The sequence below is a fragment of the Equus quagga genome, chromosome 5 (genome assembly GCF_021613505.1).
Source record: "Equus quagga isolate Etosha38 chromosome 5, UCLA_HA_Equagga_1.0, whole genome shotgun sequence".
NCBI lineage: Eukaryota > Metazoa > Chordata > Mammalia > Perissodactyla > Equidae > Equus > Equus quagga.
The window spans coordinates 54,980,761-55,003,018 of record NC_060271.1 but is presented as its reverse complement, the minus strand read 5'-3'; the positions used below and the strand labels follow the sequence as shown (position 1 = coordinate 55,003,018).

At 39.4% G+C, this 22,258-nt stretch overlaps 1 protein-coding gene across 1 annotated transcript in view; it reads left to right on the top strand.

The window, feature by feature from the left end:
* The window catches only part of TMEM182 (transmembrane protein 182), a 49,401-nt gene that overhangs the window by 9,685 nt on the left and 17,458 nt on the right, over window positions 1–22,258 (top strand). Inside the window, exon 4 of the mRNA XM_046660277.1 lies at window positions 20,343–20,480. Coding sequence (XP_046516233.1) covers window positions 20,343–20,480 — 138 coding nt within the window. The remainder of the gene's footprint in view (window positions 1–20,342; window positions 20,481–22,258) is intronic.

Below are 22,258 nucleotides of genomic sequence, written 5' to 3'. Positions count from 1 at the left end.
TCTTGAGGTGAAAGGGTAGATTATTGATCTTTTTTCCTCTTTTCTAATGTTTTTATTGGTGTAGAATTCACCTTAGCACTGCTTTAGCTGCTTTCCACTCTTGATGTGTTTTATTTTTATTTTCATTCAATTCAGTGTGTTTCTAAATTTCTCTCGAGACAACGTCTTTGACTCAGATTATTTAGACGTGTGTTGTTTAGTTTCCAAGAGTTTGGAGATTTTCCTTTGGTCTTTCTGATATCAATTTTTAGTTAGATTCTATTGTGATCAAAGACAGTACTCTGTCTGATTTAAATTCTTTTAAATTGAATAAGCTTTGTTTTGTGGCCCAGGATATGGTCTACTTTGCTGTATGTTCCACGGCACTTGAAAGAATGTGTGGACTCTGTGTTGTTGGATGGAATGCGCTATGAATGTCAGTTAGAAACCATTGATTGATGGCATTTTTGAGTTCTTCCATATCCTGGCTGATTTTCTGTCTGGTTGTTCTATTAATTGTTGAGAGGGGGTATAGAAGTCTCCAACTATAATTGTGGATTTATATATTTCTCTGTTCAAGTCTATCAGTTTTTCTTCACGTATTTGCAGCTCTGTTTTCAGATGCATACACGTTTAGTATTGTTGTCTTCTTGGTAGAGTGACCCTTTTATCATTGTGTAATGTTGCCAGTAACTTTCTTTATTCTAACATCTACTTTACCTGATATTGGTGCAGCTACTCCTTCATTCTTTGGATTAATATTTGCATGGCATATACTTTTTTCATTTTTTTACTTTCAGCATCCCTATATCGTTCTATTTGAAGTGAGTGTCTAATAGATAGCATGTAGTTGGATGATTTTTCTAATCAAGTCTGCTAAGCTGTCTCTATTTTTTTTAAATTTTAAGACAATTTTTTTTAAAAGTTTTAGTTTCACAGGGAAATTGAGAGGAAAGTACAGAGATCTCTCATATACCCCTTTCCCCCACACATGCAGGGCTCCCGTATTATCAACATCCCAAATCAGAGTGGTACATTTGTTACAATTGACGAATGTGCATTGACACATCATAACCACCCAAAGTCTATATTTTACCTTAGGGCTCATTCTTGGCATTGTACACTCTATGGTTTTGGACAAATGTTTAATGACATGTGTCCATTATTGCAGTGTCATATAGAGTAGTTTCCTGCCCTAAAAATCTTCTGTGTACTGCCTGTTCATACCTCCCCTCCACCTCAACATCTGGCAAACACTGATCTTTTTACTGTCTCCCTAGTTTTACCTTTTCCAGAATGTCATATTGTGGGAATCGTACACTGTGTTGCCTTTTCAGATTGATTTCTTTCACTTAGTAACATGCGTTTAAGTTTCCTCCATGTCTTTTCATGGCTTGATAGCTCATTTCTTTTTAGTACTGAATAATATTCCATTGGCAGTTTTTTTATCCATTGAAGGACAACTTGGTTGCTACCAAGTTTGGGCAATTATGAATAAAGCTAGTTAATTGAATCCAACAACATATAAAAAGATCGATGCGCAGGTTTTTGTGTGGACACAATTTTTCAACTCTTTTGGGTGAATACCAAGGAGAGTGATTGCAGGATTGTATGGCAAGAGTATCTTTAGTTTTATAAAGTTCTACTAAATCTTCCACAGTGGTTGAACCATTTTACATTACCACCAGCAATGAGAGCTCTTATTGCTCTAATCTTCTCCAGCATTTGGTGTTGTCAATGATCTGGATTTTGGCCATTTTAATAGGTGTGTAATGGTATCTCATTGCTTTAATTTGCATTTCCCTGATGACGTATGATGTGGAGCATCTTTTCATATGCTCATTTGCTATCTTTATATCTTCTGTGATGGGGTGTCTGTTAAGTAGTCTTTGCCCCATTTTTTAATTGGGTTGTTTTTTTTCTTATTTTTGCATTTTAAAAGTTCTTTGTATATTTTGGATCACGGCCCTTTATCAGATGTGTCTTTTGCAAATATTTTCTCCCAGTCTGTGGCTTGTCTTCTCATTTTCTTGACGTTGTCTTTTGCAGAGGAGAAATTTTTAATTTTAATGAGGTCCAGCTTATCAATTATTTCTTTCATGGATTGTGCCTTTAATGTTGTATCTAAAAAGTAATCACTTACTCCAGGACACCTAGATTTTCTCCTTATATTATCTTCTAGGAGTGTTATAGATTTATGTTTTACTTGTAGGTCTATGATCCTTTTTGAGTTAATTTTTGTGAAGGGTGTAAGGTCTGTATCTAGATTCAGTTTATTGCATGCAGATGTCTACTTGTTCCTGCAGCATTTTCTTTGCTCCATTTTATTATCTTTTCTCCTTTGTCAAAGATCAGTTGACTATATTTATACACAACTATTTCTCTGAGTTTTTTTTGTTGATTCTTTTAGGTTTTCTACATAGGTGATTTCCACCTTGATGACCTCAATCAATAAACAAAGACAATTTTATTTCTTCCTTTCCAACCTATATACCTTTCATTTCCTTTTCTTGTCTAATTGTATTAGCAAGGACTTTCAGTGATGCTAAAAAGGAGTAGTGAGAGGGGATATCCTTGCCTTGTTCCTGACGTTAGTGGAAGAGCTTTGAGTTTCTCACCACTAAGTATATTAGTTGTAGAGTTCTTGTACATATGCATTATTAATTTGAGAAATTTCCCTTCTATTCCTAGTTTCCTGAGAGTTTTCTATCATGAATGAGTGTTGGATTTTGTCAAAAGCTTTTTCTGCATCTATTGATATGATCGTGTGATTTTTTTTTAGACTGTTGATATGATGGATTACATTAATTGATTTTTGTATATTGAACCAACCTTGCACACCTGGGATAAATCCCATGTGATCATGGTGTATCATTCTTTTTATACGTTGTTGGATTCAATTAACTAGCATTTTGTTGATGCTTTTTGCATCTATGTTCATGAGAGATATTGGTTTGTAGTTTTCTTGAAATGTCTGATTTTGGTATTAGGATAATGCTGGCCTCATAGAATGAGTTAGGAAGTAGTACCTGTGCTTGTATCGGCTGAGATATTGTAGAGAACTGATATAATTTCTTCCTTAAATGTTTGGTAGAATTCACTAGTGAACCCATCTTGGCCTGGTGCTTTCTGTTTAGGAAGATTATTAATTATCATTTCAATTTTTAAAATAGATATAGGCCAATTTAGATTGTCTGTTTCTTTTTATTTGAGTTTTGGCAGATTATCTCTTTTAAGGAATTTGTCCATTTCATCTACATTATCAAATTTGTGGGTATAGAGTTGTTCATAATATTCCTCTATTATCTTTTTAGGTTTCACGCAATGTGTAGTGAGGTCCCCTCTTTCATTTCTGATATTAGAAATTTGTGTCCTCTCTCTTTTTTTGTTAGATACGCTGGCTAGAGGTTTATCAATTTTATTGATCTTTTTGAAGAACTTTTGTTTTTGTTGATTTTCTCTACTGATTGTCTATTTTCACATTCATTTATTTCTGCTTGAATTCATATTATTTATCTGCTTCTGCTTACTTTGAATTTAGTTTGCTCTACTTTTTCTAATTTCTTAAGGTGGAAGCTTGGATGATTGATTATAGATCTTTCTTCTTCTAATATACGTATTCAATGCTGTAGATTTCCCTCTCAGCACTGCTTTCCCTGCTTCCCATATATTTTGATAAGTTGTACTTTCATTTTCATTTAGTTGAAAATATTTTTTAATTTCTATTGAGATTTCTTCTTTGATGCATGTGCTATTTAGAAGTGTTTTATTTTTCAGTTTCCACATATTTTGAGATTTTCCCATTATCTTCTTCTTATTAATTTCTGATTTACTTCCACTGTGGTCTGAGAGCAGACATTGTTTGATTTCTATTCTTTTAAATTTGTTAAGGTGTGTTTTATGGCCCAGAACATGGTCTGTCTTAGTGAATGTTCCATGTGAGCTTGAGAAATATGTGTACTCTGCTGTTGTTGGGTGAAGTATCCTATAGATATCTATTCTATCAAGTTGATCGAGTGTTCTTGAGTCTAGCTAGGTTCTTTCTGATTTCCTGCCTGATGGATCTGTCCATTTCTGATAGAGGGGTGTTGAAGTTTCCAACCAGAATAGTGGATTCATCCTTTCTTCATTTTGGTTCTATCAGTTTTTGCCTCACATAGTTTGATACTCTGTTGTTGGGTGCATGCACATTAAAGCAAAGCTGTCTTTTAATTAGTGTATTTATACTATTTATACTTAATATCATTACTGATATGTTAGGCCTTAGCCCTGCCATTTTAATTTTTGTTCTCTGTGTGTTCTGTTTTTCATTTCTGTTTTCTTTTTCCTGACTTCCTATGGGTTAATTGAATTTTTTTACAATTCCTTTCCATTTTGATTTATCTAGTGTTTTTGAGTATATCTCCTCTCTCTTCCACTGTTTAGACTATCCACTGAGTTTTATTTTTGGCTACTATATTTTTCACTTCTAAAATATCATTTTGGTTCTTTTTTTGGGGTTTTTTTTTTCTTTCTTTGCCAGTACATTTTTTTTTTCTCTTTGGTTTGGTTCAAGCATGTCCATATTGTTCTTTGAAATGTTTTTATCATGAGTCATTCAAAATCCTTGTTCGATAGTTTTAACATCTCTACTCTGTCTGTTGGCATCTATTGAGTGATCTTTTGCACTGAAGTTGAGATTTTCATGATTCTTGGTAGGACTAGTCATTTTTTTAAATTAAAATCTGGAATTTGGGGGTATTATTTTCTGAGACTCTGGATCTTCTGTTTGGGGCGGCTGTTTTGATACTGTTCCTGTAGGAGAAGAGGTGGGCATTGCCTCAATAAAATCAGGTGGGGGTGGAATTCTAGGTTCCCCATTTAGTCTGTGTTGACTTGAGGAGGAGCCATCCTTGGTACTGCTAGACAGTCATGAGAGTTCTGGCTTTTCCCTATGCTTCCATTGGTAACATCCTGGCCAGGAGGGGCAGGATTGAATCATTACAGCTTCTACCATTTCTTCCACTGATATGGTGGGTATGCAAGGGTGGCCTCATTACTACTGGGGTGGTGAAAATCCTAAATCTCCGCTAGGCTTCTTCTCATATCACTCTGGAGGGAAGGGATGTTTAATTTCCACCTTGTAGGGGTAGAAGTCCAGGCTCCCCACATGGTCTCCACTGTCTCTGTGAATGGTGGCCTCATTATCCTTGCAGAGATGGAAGTCCTGACTCCTTATTCAGCTTTCTCTGACACAGCCTTGTGTGTGTGTATATGTGTATGTCAGGGGTGGGGTGAGGTGGGGCATCTTATTATAGTCTATCAGGGGTTGAAGTCTAGGCTCCCCTCTTGGTCTTTGCCGATGAGAGTGCAGTTAGGGGCAAAAGTTTTATTCCGTGGTGTTTGACTGGTATAGAGTGCTTATTTTCTAAAAGTGTCTTGCCTTTCTAGGTGGCCCTTTACTTGGTCCTTTGGATAAACAGTTTTTGTTGGGGTGCTTTTTTGTCTCTGATTATTTGGAATTTCTGGGTTTCTGGCTTTTCCATCTCCACTCACACCATAGGATGGGGGCTGAACGTTACCACTTGGTGCTAATAAAAATTTCACCTTCCTTTCCTCTCTGACACCACCCCAGGAGGGAGGCTGGAGTGTTCCTTATAGTCTGGTGAAGGTGGAATCTGGACTCTTCACTCAGACTTTGCTGACATTTTCTTTTGTGCTGTTTGACTGCAGTAGAACAGCTATTGTCTAAATGTTTTTTGTCTTGATAGTCTGCCTTTTTACAGGTACTTGGTCTAGCCTGACCAGTCTTGTGTTGTCTGTGTCCATTGCCATTTCCTGGTTATTGACTCCTCTAGCTCCAAGTATGGGATGAATGAGACACAGAAAATGCCCAAGGAGCTCACCACCACATCGTTCCTTGGATTCCAAGTTCCCTGGGTGGTCTGGCTCTTTTCTCCTTCTTTCTGAATCTTCTTCTGTTCGTTTCATAGATAATCTCCAGGGATTTTAGTTGTGATTAAAAGAATAGAGAAAAGTATGTCTGCTTCGTCTCCCTGGAAGCAGTTCACTTTATCTGGTGGTATTATGAGGGAACAGCTGACAGGATTTGCTGATGGATTGAGTGTGGGGTGTGAGGGAAAGAAGAGTCAATGATGACTCTTTTTCTCCTTAGCAACTGGAGGGATGAAATTGCTATTATTAGAGACGAGGAAGGCTGAAGTAGAACTGATTTCTAAGAGGAAGTTTTGGCAGTTTTTGGACATGTTACGTTGAGGACACCTAGTGGAGATGTTATGTAGGCTTTTGGATCACGGAGTCTGGAGTTCAAGCTGGAGGTCTGGGCAGGAAATGTACATTTGGGAGTCGTTTCATGGAGGTATATTTAAAGCCATGGGAAAAGATGAGACCATTTTGGAGAGAAACAGAGAGAGATAGATGTGTAGAGAGAAAGGAGATGGGTCCAAGTATTGAGCCCTAGGATGCTTTATTGTTAAGAGATCAGGGAGAAGAGGAGGGACCCATAGATGAGACTGAAGATGGGTAGCTAGGGAAGCAGAAAGAAAACAAGGGGAGTGTGATGTTCTGCAAGTTGGACAGAGAAAGTTTTTCTCAGAGAGGGGAGTGATAAGTTTGGCCAATGCTGCCAAGAAGTAGAGTAAGGCATGGACTGAGACCTGACCTTTGGATTTGGCAGGCTGTCCACAGCAATTTGACCTCATGTGTTCCAACTGGATTTCTTTCTTCTTAGGCTCGCTATCACCATTTCCCTTTAACAGATCACATTTTGTGTAATCTCTTTTTTCTTTCTTCTATCTGTAGATAGTAATATATGAATGATAAACATAAGCACTGTTTCATAAATTTCAGTGCTGGCATGAAGAATTAGACTCAGTGAATTTATCAATACCATAAATTGCTCAGAGGCACCATGCTAATTTCTTCAAAGCTATTCACTTCTATCCATACTTTTTGTTTCTGCGTATTGAAATCTACTAATCTATTGACAAATATATAAAAGAGAAAAATTTTATTTATCTTGTAAAAGTCATTAATATCACAACAAAATGACTTATTTCATTACTTCTTACAAGCTCCTATTCTGTGCAATCCTTGTGCTAGCCCACCCACTTTACTTTACAAATATTGCCTCTTTGGATCTTGATTACAGCACTATGAGGTAGGACATATAGCTGCCATTTTAAAGCCAAGGAAACTGAGAGCATTCAGGTTTCTCAACTCAAAGATCATGCTCTGCAGTGAGCTGTGTCCATTTCCATAATCACATCCTTGATAACATTGTAAGGGAAATTGTTTCATTTTCTTAACAAGCAGTATATACTTTAAAACAAAATCTGTTTGTTGATTAGAGAAGAATTGGTAGGTTCTGTTATTTTACTTTTTAATTTTGGTATGATCAGTCAATATCAGTTTTTCTTTTACTATTTATTACTCTTCACAAACAAGTTTGGGGGTATAGAAGTAAAACCAAAATGATTTTTAAATATAGTTATTTTAAAATACGGTTGATTTTTATAATGTGATTTTCCCAGTACTCATATTCATTGCTTCCAGTCTGTTTGTGGAAGTGATACATTTTATGGAAAGCAAAGTGTTAACTTGTTTCCAGAGCAACAGCTGTTGTTATGCAATATGGAGGGTATTTGCTGTAACAGCTTGCTATGTTGAGTAGCTAGAAAGGGAAGTCTTCCAAAGATGTATCCTATCACTGCAAATAAATAAATAAAACCAAATCCTCCACTAGACCACATATAGAGTAGCTATGGGAATGCTGTGTTTGATCTTTTCAGTGATTTTCTGCTTAAAATGGACAATTTTAGAAGGCTGGACTTTTCAAGCAGAGATTTGGAAGTTCAATCTATGAAGTTCATTATCAAAGGGAAATATTGACCATCCAATTGCTGGAACTCTAACCAGAACAGTTGAAAGTGACTTCTGAGACCACTGGTTCTACCTGTTTATCAAGAAACAAACAGAAAACTGGGAAGGCTGGTTAAGTGACTTGCTTGGAAAGAACACACAGCAAATAGCAGGCAGGTCAGTGAGGAGAACTCGAGGCTGCCAGTAGGCGTTTCTACCACATTCCTTCAGATCGATCCCTAGAAAAGGCCAACTCAATGAAAGATGCCCATGGGGGGTTTAGGTACTATACTTGGTAGATGCTGATTATGAACACCAGAGATCATGTTTCCTGCTTGGTGGAGAAAATGTGACTCTCAGTCTGTTCGTGAATAAGCAATGCGGAGTAACAAACTTTGTTGAGGAGTGCTTGCCCTGCCAGAGATGCCTGCTATGTCCCAGCTATCTTGTCTGTCCCCACGAGACACTCATCTTACACTGGCTGTGCTAGCACTCCTTGCATGTGTGCTTTGCATCCAAAACTACGTAGGTGCTTATTCTGAGCTGGCCGAGTATCTTTCCAAGGCATTTGCTGGCAAGGACAAGCCACTACTTGCCACACAGCCCTCTCCCCCAGCAGCCAGTGGTCACTCTCATCTCTATACCTTTATGTGCTTCTTAGAAACTTTTTAGCTTCCTTTCTTTTTCATTACAATTCCTTGATAACTCTCCTTGCCCATTTCGTTTTCCCCACAAGGCAGGCTAGTTTCCTGGAAGTAGTGTCAGATTTTCCATTGCCTTTATCTCATGGTATTTTACCCCTTAAGAAAAAAAATCAGGAAAATATATTATTTCTATAAGAAAGAAAAGGGGGAATGTGTTTTTCTGCCTTTTACTTTTCTAGCTTTCTCACTGAAAACACCCTCCCCCCCCCAAAAAAAAAACTAGACTTCCAACCTTTTGCCAGTGGTTTGATTATCAATAGATTGAAGGTGCATGTGGACAAAAAGCCTCTTGTAAGTTAATCAGTGATTTTTCTTATCATTTGTAGGGAAAGTTTTACACAATGTGGGTCAGAATGTTCCACTGGGAAATGACCATACCCTACAACTGCCTCTCACTCGAGCCTCCTCCTCCCTCTAGCCGCTTCCCCTAACACCAAAGCTTTTCACTCTCTGTGTCTTCACACTGAGCTCCTTGCACATACCTGCTGTCCTCCCGGGTTTCCTTTCTTTGTGCTTTCTGCTCTCTGCCTCCGTTTCCTGCATCCCTGCTCTCCCTTTTGAGAATCACCTCCTCCAAGAAGCCTTCTGCCATATGCCAAGATTGGGTTAATACTCTTCCTCTATTCTTGGATAGTATACTATAGAATTCTGTCCTTACACTGGACCTGCTGGTAGTCATCTGATTGTGTATTTCTCTCCTATTAGATTGCTTGATGGCGATTGTGTCTTTCTTTCTTATTAGACTGCTTGATGGCACATACTGTACTTTTTTTCATGTCATGTCACCAGTAAATGTTTACCTAGCACAGTGCCTGATACAAGGTAGATTTTTCAATCAATGTTTGAGTACGGGTGAATGAAAGAGTGGAATTCAATTTAGTTGTTAATCATTGCTTTCGTTGGGTGTTTTATGGTAAAAGTAGAGGGAGGAAATATTAAATCATTTCAGTGCTGTGGAATCCTAAACTAACTTTTCTGGTGCAGAAATAGTAGAAACTGCTTTTGAGTCACATGTCTAAGAAGATTTTTGGATGTATGGTTGTAATATGATAAAAGATCATAAAATTCCCTGGAGAAATGTGATTTCTAGGATGTAAGAGATTTGTAGAGGCAATCACCTGAAGATGTGAAAATGAAGACTTGGGGGTCCTAGACTGCTCACGACAGAAAACTTACAACTAAGTACGCGAGGCTTTGCTGTAATTATTGTCCATTGTCTATACAAAAGCTTTGGATAAACAGGTTCAACTTTAACATTTAAAAAAGCATATAAATAAAGTGGGCCTAAAAATGTTCCTTTCATGGCTTAATATAAAGGATAGCTAGTCTTCTCAGGTACAGATCAGATTTTTTAAAAGGGATTGGTGGAAGATGAAATTTGTCTCAATTCTGGTATTTTTAGAGTTGAGCAGGAACACTTACAGAAATCCCTGATGATCTTGATTCGTTTCTCTGCACTGGGTATTCAGGAGCTTGGACAGGGTGATTGCATAGTCCTCAGTAGTCATACTTAGTACCCAAGTGTTAGCGTCTCATTACTTGATTCCTCAGCTCTTCTTGTTTCTTCCTAGTAGGGATTTAGGTGATAAAGATTCTCCAACTATTGTGGGAATGAGGCCAAGATCATGGATTTATTTCCGTTTGAGTGAGTTTGCTTCATTCTGATCCATGGCCATTAAACATCCCACCAACCTTAAGATTTCAGTGGAGACTGAGTGATAAATTATTGATGAATCACTCATTCGTATTTTATTGAGCATCTATCACATGCCAGGCATAAAGCTTCCCGTAGGGTTAGAAACATAAGCAAGACTGAGTCTTTGCCCTAAAGGAGTTCACAGTCAAGAAGTGAAGGTGGATGTGCAAGGAAAGAAAAATGATACAGAGGGCTGAGTTCAGGGACTGGTGCGTGTCCAGAACACTGATTGAGTATGAAGGCCAGGCACTATGCTCAGTGTTTACCTACGTTAACTCAGTCCTGTTAACACCACCATAAGACAGGTATCATTATTATCACATTTTCGGGAAGGAAACTCAGGCATGAGAGGCTAATAAGTAACTTGCCCAAGGTCACACAGCTGGTAAGGGGATCAACTCTTGAGTCTGTATACACGTCTACTGATTCTGGGCTCTCCTGCCTTTTGGTGAAGGTGAGGAAATAACTCCACTCTGTCCTTTCAAGGAGGGAAGGATGTTTGAGAGGATCTAGAATGACAAATAAGAGGGCTGTTTATTCTAGCTAAGTGAAGCGCTCTTGCAAAAGCCTGGAGGCTTGATAACAGCATGCCCCCCATCCATGCCCCAGGAAACTTCAGTATAATTCCAGCGGTTTCTGGAGGATGAAGTTGGAGGAGCCAGAATGGGAGGATTTGAGCCTAGAAGGCTTCAATGAAGCAATGGCAATTTATTTGAAAAAACACAACAAACCTGGAGACTAATGGTGTCTGAGGCTGTGTTCAAATCTTGACCATGTCATTTACTGCCTGTTTAATTTTTGGACCTTTGTTCAACCTCTCTGAGCCTCATCTGTAAAATATAAACTAGGGAGTGCCGTGATGGTAGAGGAAAGAATACCTGTAAAGGCTGAGCCGCTGCGGAGCATACAGCACCTTCTCAATGCAATCAGCAGCTCCTGAGAGACCCAAAGGCCCAGTGGTTCTCAAGCTGGCTGTACATTTCATTCTCCTAGGGGGCTTTTAAAAATACAGTTGCTTGTGCCCACCGTCAGAGATTCTCATTTAGCTGGTCTGCTTTGGACTCCCGGTTTGGATATGCTGTTAAAGTCCTTCAACGCGCTCTGATGCTGGGGCAGGGGTGGGAGCCGCCAATTCCAGGCCTCCGAGGCTGCAGGGGTCAGAGGAAGCTGGAGTTAATCCCAGGGTGCTCACCTGGCCCCTGCCTTAGGATCTGAGTGGCTTTGTGCACAACACCACTGGAGAGGAGGAGACAAGTTTTTCCTCAGCCACCTTAGGTTCAGTGACTGGGGTCTTGCAAATTAGACTGTGAAAAGATACAGGAAAAATGTATTATTATGTATGTGTATGGAGGCCTTTATAGAAAAATGAAGACCCAAAGATAGGTCTGAGAGCCTATATATCTTTTTAACAAAGAAAGATGAATGTGGAGGTGTGACAAGACAAAGGAAAAATGAGTTTGGTCTAGGGGTAGAAAATTGTGGGAAAGTGACCAGGAAATGTCGGGGGAAACTGATGATAAGGGTTGTTTTAATACATTTGTTTGTAGACCCATCTTGGTGTTGATTTGCTGTTCTTCTTCAAGGCCACAAAAACTCCCCTGGAAGAAAGGATTTGTGGCAGTCATTTCTCAGAAGTTTCTGCTTTTAGTCAGACAAGGAAAACTAGATGGTTTCTTTCTGTATGCATTGAGTCTCATTTGCTTCCAGCTCAAAATAATCCTTATGCCAAAGTGGCATATTTTGGGGTAGAATATTCTGATCCCCTTTACCCCTTCTGAGAGCCTTGGTTTTCTTGCTCCTGTGACCTTGAGGCTGCTGGTTGCTGTGTCCTCAAGCTGCATTCCACTATTACGCCTAGCACTGCAGCCACCACCATGCCTGCCTCTAATACTGCACAGCCAACTTCCCAGCGCCTGGCAAACCTCCCTTCCTACCCACCAGGATCCTTAGGAGAGCAGACGAGGTAATGACCACGGATGCACTCTCAAACCTGGAAAGCTCTCTACCCGTGTGAGGAAACCCGTGCTTCTCCTGCTTCAGGGACTTTCCCAAGGTCACAGCAGCATGGAAGGTGAGGGCCCTGGCCCTCCTGCCCATGGCACTTCCCCCTCTCAGCTATGCCTTCGCTGCCAGTATTTACAGTGGGGAGGTAAATAAACTCCATTGGCTCTCTCAAAAAAATCTGAAAAAATCAATGGACTGTGCAGAGCATGTGACTTGGCTTGGCACGTCCTCAGTGGCGGAGCTCAGACACGGACACACTGTACAGCCTGTCCTTCTGCTGTGGTGCAGGCATTCCTGTATTTTTAGACCTGCCTGACACTGCCAAGACAAGTAGTATACGGAGATGCAGGACAGGCTTGCTGGCCTGTGCAACAGAAGCCTCTCGCCTAAAGCTACGGCAGCATATGCCGGAGGCTCTCGTTTGCCGCTGAGGATGGTGGAGGGGGCGGGCGTGTTTTGTTTTGGCTTCATTTAGAACATTTTATAGCACTTCACACTGTGTGTGCTCGGGGATGTGTCGAAACATAGGATTAGCTTTATGAACTAGCTTTGTGAGGTGTCTGAGGCAAGATAGCAAGTTTTGAAAATGAATAACACTTAAGTTTATCTTTAAACTGCAAATACAATATTTACATTTTTATATACACAACAAACTAATTTATCAAAACACTACGAATTTGGGATTGTGATCATTTGGGTTGAATTTTCCCCGTATACTCTGTATGGAAGAGGGTTTGTTGTGTAAATTAAAATATTACAAAATCTAGAGGAGATTTGGTAATATCTTAACCGAACAAATAGTTTTGGCATACAAATGAAAACCCAGGAAGACGGCCTTTATTCTTGCTGGTGTCTTACCGCCCGTAACAACAGTATTACTGAAGCTTATTCCTTCTCTGTCCACACTGCCCAGCATTAGACCCCACTTGGGTTGCTATAGCAATGACCCAACAGGTTATCCTTGCTGTATCCTTTCTCCTGCCAGTTCATTCTCAATACATAGGAGTGACAGTCTGATATAAAAGTGGCTAGAATTTCTGATCACTGAGCTTTAGGGGCTCCCTAGGATCCCTATGATAAAGGACCAGCCCTTTTCAAGTGGTATGTAGCACCTTGACCACCTTTCTGGATTCCTTATCTTCTGTTCCCTTTGTCCACCTGGGCAGCAGCTGCAGGGAGCTGGCCTCCGGGCCCCCATCCGTGGAACTCTCCTCCCGCCTTCTGCCTGATGAATTCCTGGGCGAAGACTCCGTACGGCAGGGCTTTTCTCACTATCGTCCAGCCCTGTGCAATAGTCCACTTGGCTCTGGGATATCTGTGCACGCCTCCGCAAGGCCCTTATCACACAGTGATGAACTTATTTGCTTTTTCCTCATTGGGCTGAACTTGAGACAGCAAAGATTATGTCTTACTCTAGCAGTTTTTGGTGCCTGGCATCTAGAGAGCGATCAAAGTATGTTTGCTGAATTAAGTGGCTTCTGGTTGTCAGCAGCGTGCCCGTTCACCAAGCAAGCCTGGCAGGGTCCCTCAGTGAGACCCCAGTTCAGGAGGTTGGATGGATGTGAATGGCTTGGAATGGAACTGGTTCTAAAATAATCCAGAGTGAAAACTTCAGGCTGCTTTTGAGCATCTAAATTAGTGAGGTTTTAGTGCATTTTTATTATATTCCTATTAGGAAAAGTAAGACTGTAGGGCTTTATTTTTCTAACCCTGTACATGGAATTCAGAACAGATGCTGATTCTGCCATTAGCCTCTCACCTCTGGCCTATGGTAATCTGCACACACACACACATATGTACACGTACACACGTGTGCACACACGCACATGCACACATATTAATGTGCATAATTAATAGTCCAATTTATTTCATGGCCTTCACTGTCCTGGTGTTTTAGATGATTTTTATGTTTCCTCCCTGAAGGATTCTTAATAGATGTCTCCCTGCGCTTCCTGTTTGTGTAACTGTGGAATTTCCCCTTTCAGGTGCACCCCGAGATATGAGCTCCTCTGACATAAATTGGCATCTGAACTTGAATTGTCAATACAGCTAATATGTTATGTACGTTTTATGAATAAACTGAGACATCGTGAACATAGTTTTGCATTCCATATACACCCTTATTTAACAAATTGCACAATCTCTAATGACTTCATGTCTCTTTTCTTTATTAAAAAACGACAGGATAGTCCTCAAGTGAAAATTAAAAATACTGTGTATAGGTGAAAATATTATACAAACATGAAATGATATACTACTCAGAATATGTTGATATGACATTTCAGTATACTCTGGGCTGATGATTTTCAACCAAGATCCACTAGAATGAAGTTACTAAGTAAATTGGTGGTGAAAGTAATACTGTAAATAGAAAAGTTTAATCTATGAAGGAAAATAAACTGAGTACTCTAGAAGGACCATTTCTACGCCATCCGTTGTTAGACTGATCACTAGTCATCCTCATTACAACACCTGACCCAGGGGCACTTTGTTAGGTCAATAAACCAAATTATTTAGAATCAACAGAACTTCATTTCTTTGAAAATAATCGAAATAGTCATTAATTGTGGCCTCTCACAGATTCAGATGAGGCTTTCCTTTAATTAATCCAAATTGTGATGATAAAGATTACATGTAAATCTATTTATATTGTAAATCTTGCTTCCCATTCTGCTAGGAATTAATAGAAATTCAATATTGTTTAAGTTAAGCACTATGTAATGGTACAAATGGATCTTTAGAGATGTTTTCACTTGCACAGTCCACAGTTTACAAAGACAAAGCTTTGCAGTTTCTATGGCTCAGATAAAGAAGGAGGGAACAAACAAAGCGTTCCCTGAGACGCATTCAAGATCTAGGAGTTTTAAACAATATACACCACTCACCAAACAAAAACATCCTTCCCACCAAAATTTTAAAGTTGTGCAAGTGTTACAATTGAAAGCTGGTCCTCATCCTAGATCCACGAGATAGAAGATATCTTTTAAATGTCAACGGTGTTGTTTGCAAGAACATTTTATTAAAAAGTGTATAATTCGTGATACTAATGAGTGCTTACTACATGCAGCTCCTTTTCACATATTTTCTCAATCCTTACTCTATGTGAAGGATACTGTTTTCCATGTTAGAAAATTGTGGTCTATCGGAGTCCCACAGTTAGTGAGAGGAGGGGCCCCAATATCATATTTGACTCCCCAGACACATGCAGTTACATTGCTTCATGTTGAAGATTCTCTGGTTGCCTCAGTTGCACTTCAGACAGTGACAGAACTCTACCCAATTCCACAAGACAGTTCTTCCTTACAACTGAACATTTTAATTCTGGAATCACAGTGTGCCACATATGCAAACTAGGTAGTATAATTAGCTAAGAAACAGGAAGTTCCAAGAAATTTTGCAATAGGCTTGAAGTTATGCACTTTGGAGTGCTGAAGCACACGCAGAAAAAGAAAGCACACAGGGACTGCAGGAAGGATCTCACTTGGGAGCTATTTCTGTATGGTCACAACGCTCCAGGCAGCCAGGTACCCCCTTCCCTTAAATACAAATCTGTTGCTCCTGCCTTTTATGGGGACTCAGAATCAAAAGTCAGACTGTTTTGCTAGAACAAAGCAAAGAACAGGAAGTTGCAGTTGTCAGGAATGACAGCCGCTCTGGGGAGCATTTATCCTCCAACTCTGTCTGGCTCTCTTTCTCTCCCTTTCTTACCAGGAGGTTTCTCTCTTTCTTACCATCCCTCTGCTTCTCTCTGTGGAAAGGCTCCTCTGCTTTTTCTGCCCTCTCTGTGGCTGATTCATAATTCTTGCCCTCTTGCTTGCATATGGCCTTGGCTTACTGTGACTCTTCTGGACACTGCTACCAGTGCTTCCTGTGAGCTCCAACTCTGCTGCTAATCCTCTCACTTTTCCAGTTCTCAAGGAGTCAAACTGATTAGCCCAACTCATCTTTTCAACACACAGGTCCTAGAGCATGGGTCAGAGGTCACCGTCTTTTGGCTGTCAGGGGTTTGACTCCATTTGTTTGTATTTTGGGTATTTAGGAGTGGAGGCACATGGTATAAGACATGGCTGGTGCCTTCTTACAGGTTAATGGACAGGGACATTTCCCATGGAAGACAGTATGAGAACTTTGTGGAACTTTCTGTATTGGCAGTCTACTTTGCTCAAACAACTTCTCTACTGCACTGCAAACCATAATCTAAAGGGATTTCCAAATGTCAATGGTACAGAAAAAACAGTGTGCGGCTCTCTCTGAGGCAAGTAATTCACTTTCCTATTACCGAACACAATACCACCTGCTATGTAGCATTAATGAAATTTTAACAATAACAGCAATAAAAGCAACCACAAAATAAATGCCATTCTTTGTCTCTTATTATATGCCACACACTTCACATACATTATTAATAATTCTTCCAATAGCTCTGAAGGATGGATACAAGCATCCCTATTTTACAGAAGAAGTGATAGAGGTCCAGGAAGCTTAAGTAACCGGTCCAAGGTTCCATAGAAAATACCTGGTAAATACTCAGGCCACTCTGATTCTAAAACCCACATTTCTTTACTGCATTATGCTGACAAGATTTTTTTTTATTTTAATAGTCAAACATATTTAAAAGAAATTAAGATAAGAAAAATGGCCTCCTATATTCATGCAGATATTCACCTTTTCTGTTTCTCTTCCTTCCTTCCTGAAGTTTCAAGTGAACTCTGGAGTCATCTCCCTTCAACCTAAAGAAATTCCTGGAGCATTTTTTTGTAGAGCAGGTCTGCTGGTGACAAATTCTATGTTTTCCTCCTTGAGAAATGGCTTTATTTCACCTTCATCCCTCAAAGATATTTTTGCTAGAAGCAGAATTTCAGTCTGATAGTCTTTTCTTTTGGCACCTTGAAGATGTTCTTCAACTGTCTTCCGGCTTCCATCGTTTCTGATGAGAAACTTGCAGTCTTTGGAATTGTTCCCCATATGTAATCCATCATTTCCCCTCCCCCAACCCCTGGCTGCTTTCAAGACTTTTTATTTGTCTGTGGTTTTCAGTAATTTTATTATTTTGTGTCTGGGCTGATTTCTTTGGGTTTATTCTCTCTGGAGTTCGTTGAGTTTCTTGTATCTGTAAATTTGTCTTTCACCAAATATGGGAAGTTTCCAGGCACTATTTCCACGACTGTTCTTTCCGTATCAGTATCTTTTCCCTCTGCTTTAGGGACTCCAATGTCACAAATGTGAGATCTTTTGATAATGTCCCACAAGTCTCTGAGACTCTAGTCGTTTTTGTTTTCAATCTCTTTTCTTTCTGTTGTTCAGACTGGATAAATTCTCTTGCTCTATCTTCAAGTTCACTTGCTTCTTTTTTCATCTCTGTTCTGCTATTGAGCTCATCTAATGGATTTTTACATTCCAATTATATGTTTCAGTTCTAAAATTTCAATTTAGTTCTTTTTTAATAGACTATTTTTCTTCAGAGAATTTCTATCTTTCTATTCATTTCAAGAGCATTTACCTTAGTTCATAAAAAGTGGTTCTAAAAGCTGCTTTAAAGTCTATCTGATAATTCACATATCTGAATCATCTTTGAGTTGGCATCTGCTGATTGCTTATTCCTTTGAGAATTGGTCAGATTTTTGTGGTTGTTGGTATATCAAGTAATTTTGGATTGTATCCTGAACATTTTGAATATTATATTGTCAGACCCTTCATACTGTTAAAATTCTCTAGAGAATATTAATTTGTTGTTTGAACAAGGCACTCAACCTGCGTATTCTGTCTTTTTCTTCTGTGGTAGTAGTTTCAATGTCAATTCAGTTTGCAAAGCATTTGCTATGCTGTTTGGGTCTGCCTGGGCATGCATGCTCAGGGCTTGCTCTGGTACTTGGATAGTTTTTATACTGTCATTTGATTCTCAAAGCCTTTGCTAGACTTCTCTGGGCATTTTCTGTGCATGTGCAACTTGGGGTGTCAGCTCATTACAGATTCAAACACAGGATTAGAGCTTCTCTTCTCCAGCCCTCTCTCATCTGTGGGATTTCCCCCACACCCTTTGGCTTCTAGGGCCCCTTTTTCCCAGTTTCTCTGGAAGGAATTATTGGGTTCTTTCAGAGCTTTGGCCTCCTGTGCTGTGGCACAGTTCCATGGAGTTGCACTACAGTGCGAAGCAGCAAGAGAAAAAGGAAAATATATAAGATTTATTCCCACACTCTTTGCACAATGGGAGGCCCTTTATAGGATCCTTCTATCCAAAGGATTGGATCACTTTTGGTAACTTAAATGCCCCTGCCTCCACTGGGGTAGCAGTGCACACCTACTTTTGAAGCTGGCCTTGAGGCAGGACTGGGAGAATAAAAAGAGAAAAATAAACATGAGGATTTTCTCCATACCATGGCTTGCAGGGACTCCCTTTCCTGCTTTTCTAGCAAGAATGATGACAATGAGTGGGTTTTTTTTTTGCTGTTTGTGCCTTTTACAAAGTTCCCCATTTGGCTTGCCTTCAGGCCAAATCCAGGAAGAGAGAAAAAAAGGGAAAACCTAGAAAACTCTTTGAAGCTGAGTTGATCTTTCTTTAAGGTTTGACTTTCCTCCTTAACCCGTGTGTTTTTGTTTACTTTTCAGAATCCTCAGAGTGTTTGCCATGTTTGTCCAGTTTTAGTGTGATCAAGGGAGCGTTAGAATGGGCTCCTTATTCCCTGGACTGCCTCTTACGAATGCTTATACCCCTCGCACTTGCCACAGAACCTGCCATGTGATAGGCAATGAAGTAAATGAGGTGAATGAAAGTGTAAAATGGAAAGCTCACCAATTATCTAGTAAACTCTGGTAGGACTGGTGTGGCAAATATTTGGCTCACAGTCTGTCTCTCTTACTTCTACACTCAAAGCTGATCTATACCTTACTGCTCTGCTGCCCGCGGAGCCTGAATACAACCGCAGAATACTTCCTAACACAGCAAACCTGGAATTCACTGCCAAATGAACAGCATTGGCCTGTGAGGTGAAAGCCTATGTTTTATTCCTGTCTTCAAGACCTGGTTATTCACACAAAAAGTCCAGCCTTCCTTTCCCGTTTAACTCCAGTGACTCTTCTCTGCAAGTTTCCATCTTCCCATCCTCTTTTGTCTCTTTAAGTTTCTAGTTGATTGACATATTTTATTTTTGGCACGTGGGTTTGTTGAGAAAAATTATTCTTTGCTTTCTTATAAAGTTTCTGTATTTTCGTAAAAAATTGTAATTTGACTAATCTACTTCACTGTGCTTTCCCTCATTTACACCAAAAGGAATTTATTTTAGTGTTTAGCCTTTGGGAAATGATGAATTTGTTTAATAGATCGGTAATTATCCCATTTAAAAATGATCATTAGAATTCCTCTTTATTTGATTACTGCATATCACCAACCCACAACCCATTTATCACCAGTCGCGTCCATTAATTCAGCCTTGCTGGTCCTTGACTGAGAGACTGTTATGTTTTCTTCGGGTTTTGAATCTTTCTAGGAACAAATTAATAGAAAGTAGTATGCCTTGAATATATCTGATTTAAAATCTCAGCCTGTACAAACCTTTTTTTTTGTTTTGCTTGCCATTTTTATTACCTTAAGACTATTTTCCAATAGAGTCACAATCCAAATAGAAGTGTACTTTTTTGTTAGGGAAAGGGGTGACTATTATCAGTTTCCAAGGGATCGCTGTGTGATCTTAGCAGGAAGCAAGAGGCAGTGTTTGGAAATGTGACTCTCTTTTCACGTACATTTGGTATGAAACACCTGTCTGTGACCCAACTGGGTATTTACTCAAGAGGACTCTTTCTACAACTCTAGTGTTGCCACTTCTAAGATGGAAAATCTGGTGAAAAATAAGCTTCCAGAGTAGATTAGCATGTGCGTGGTGCAAATACCAAGCGTGAGTTGATTGAAGATTGACATCATCGAGTCCGAAGTCATCTAGTAAGGGATCCTTTTGAAGGTAATTCAGGACCCATAGCTCGGGATGCCACCTAGCAGTGCAACGGCTGAAATTAGAAAAACCGTGAGGAAAGAAACTATATGACAGTCTGCTGTGTTCACAGTCTAAGTGTGTTTTTCTTTTCTCCTTTTCTCCTGGGGTCTCCAGTTTACCGTGGTTTCTGGGCAGTCCTGATGCTTCTCGGGGTAGTCGCTGTGGTGATTGCAAGCTTTTTGATCATCTGTGCAGCTCCCTTTGCCAGCCATTTCCTCTATAAAGCCGGTGGAGGCTCGTATATTGCTGCAGGTATGTACAATACAAAGGGTATGATTTCCAACCATGAGGTTTTTCCCTCCATATCCTCATATTTTCCGTTTCTAGTTTCCGATATCAGGCTTCTAGGAGTAGTAAGACAATGATATTCATATACAGTATTTCTTGAGAGATAACTATATGACATGCTTTTTCAGGGACTTTCCATTTTCCGTGTGCTAACACATTTAGCACGCAGTCTTTGTTGACTGTGTCCGCATTGTATGAAAGAGGACACTAGAAGCGAAAGTTCTGTGGCAAGAGCCTTTTAATCTCTCTTACCCATTAATATTCTATCTGTAAATTGGGGGTCATAACATGTCTGTCTGTAACATCAGGATATAGGTAAAAGTTTTTGTATGCTCTTAAAAAGATAGCCCCCATAATGATGTTACAAACCCTCCGGATTTATCACAGGTAAAAAGCATCTTTTTCTACAATGTCACCATTCAATTTTCTTAATTGTGGTTCATGTGCATTATCTAAACACACTCTCTTCTTTGTAAAACTTGAATTTATTTTAGTCAGTTTTCCGACCAGTCTGTAATTTCTGCTAAAATGATCATAGTACAAATAGAAAAATAACTGAATAGGTGAGTCTTGTGAATTTTAAGTCTTTCCATTTAATTAGGAAGTAAAAGGCAGAATACTAACCTGAAAACATAAGCACAAGGTTATTTATAAAGATAACAATTCTAGAAAATTAGACAGACTTCAGTATGACCGAGAGCAGACTGGACATGACTGTCCTGTGTCATAACATCAGATGGGAAGGGCAGAATGGCTCCTTGAGACTGTAGTGATGATAAAGGAGAGCAGCGGAGTGGATGGCTTTATGGCCTTTTATTCCACAAAGACAGCTTATGACGTTGCCCATCATCATTTAATCAATGATCAACTAACAAAGAGTTCCTTTAAATACTCTTTTTCCATAATATTGCGCTTAATTCTGCAGAGGGAATGAAAAGAATAGTCAGATGTGGATCCTCTGCTCAAAGTGCTGGAAAAGCCCCACTCCGAGAACAAGAGCCCTGTTTAACCTATTCTTTCTTTCTTTTGTCTTTTATTTCAACTCTTTTATTCACTGGTGTTTCAAAGGCCTTTCTCAAGGGCCTGGATTTACCCATTTGAGCTCATCATACTTTTAATAACTTAAAAAAGTTGGGATATAATTCACATACCAAAAAGTATCTCTTTAAAGTATATAATGCAGTGGTTTTTACTGTATTTACAGAGTTGTGCAAAGATCACCACTATCTGATTCTAGCATATTTTGATCACCCCACAGAGAAACCTCCTCCTCTCCCGTCCTCTCCTCCCCGAGCCCGGAGAGCCACTACTCTACTTTTGGTCTCTCTGGATTTGCCTATTCTGGATATTTCCTATAAATGGAATTACACAATATGTGGCCTTTGTGTCTGCCTCCTTTCACTTAGATCTCATAATTTATGCCTTCTATTCTTTACTTCATAATTCCATAAGAACAAACCGCTTATATGCCTTAAAACTGAGCATCTTTTTTGCCAAATGTTTTTTCTCCCCCAAACCACATTCCACCCTCACTTCAGTCAAAGATCTAGTTAAGGTGCACATTTTTCCATGGTCTTCCCGGAAATAACAGCTTTCTGCTAAAATGTGTAAATATTTCTTTCTTCTCATTCCTCGATTTTCTTTTTTAATCTTTGTCAATAAAAGGAATACGTAAACGCAGTGGTTCAGTACTGACACCTTATGGGCAGCACGATTGTTTTAAACTCAGAAGTGCTCTGATC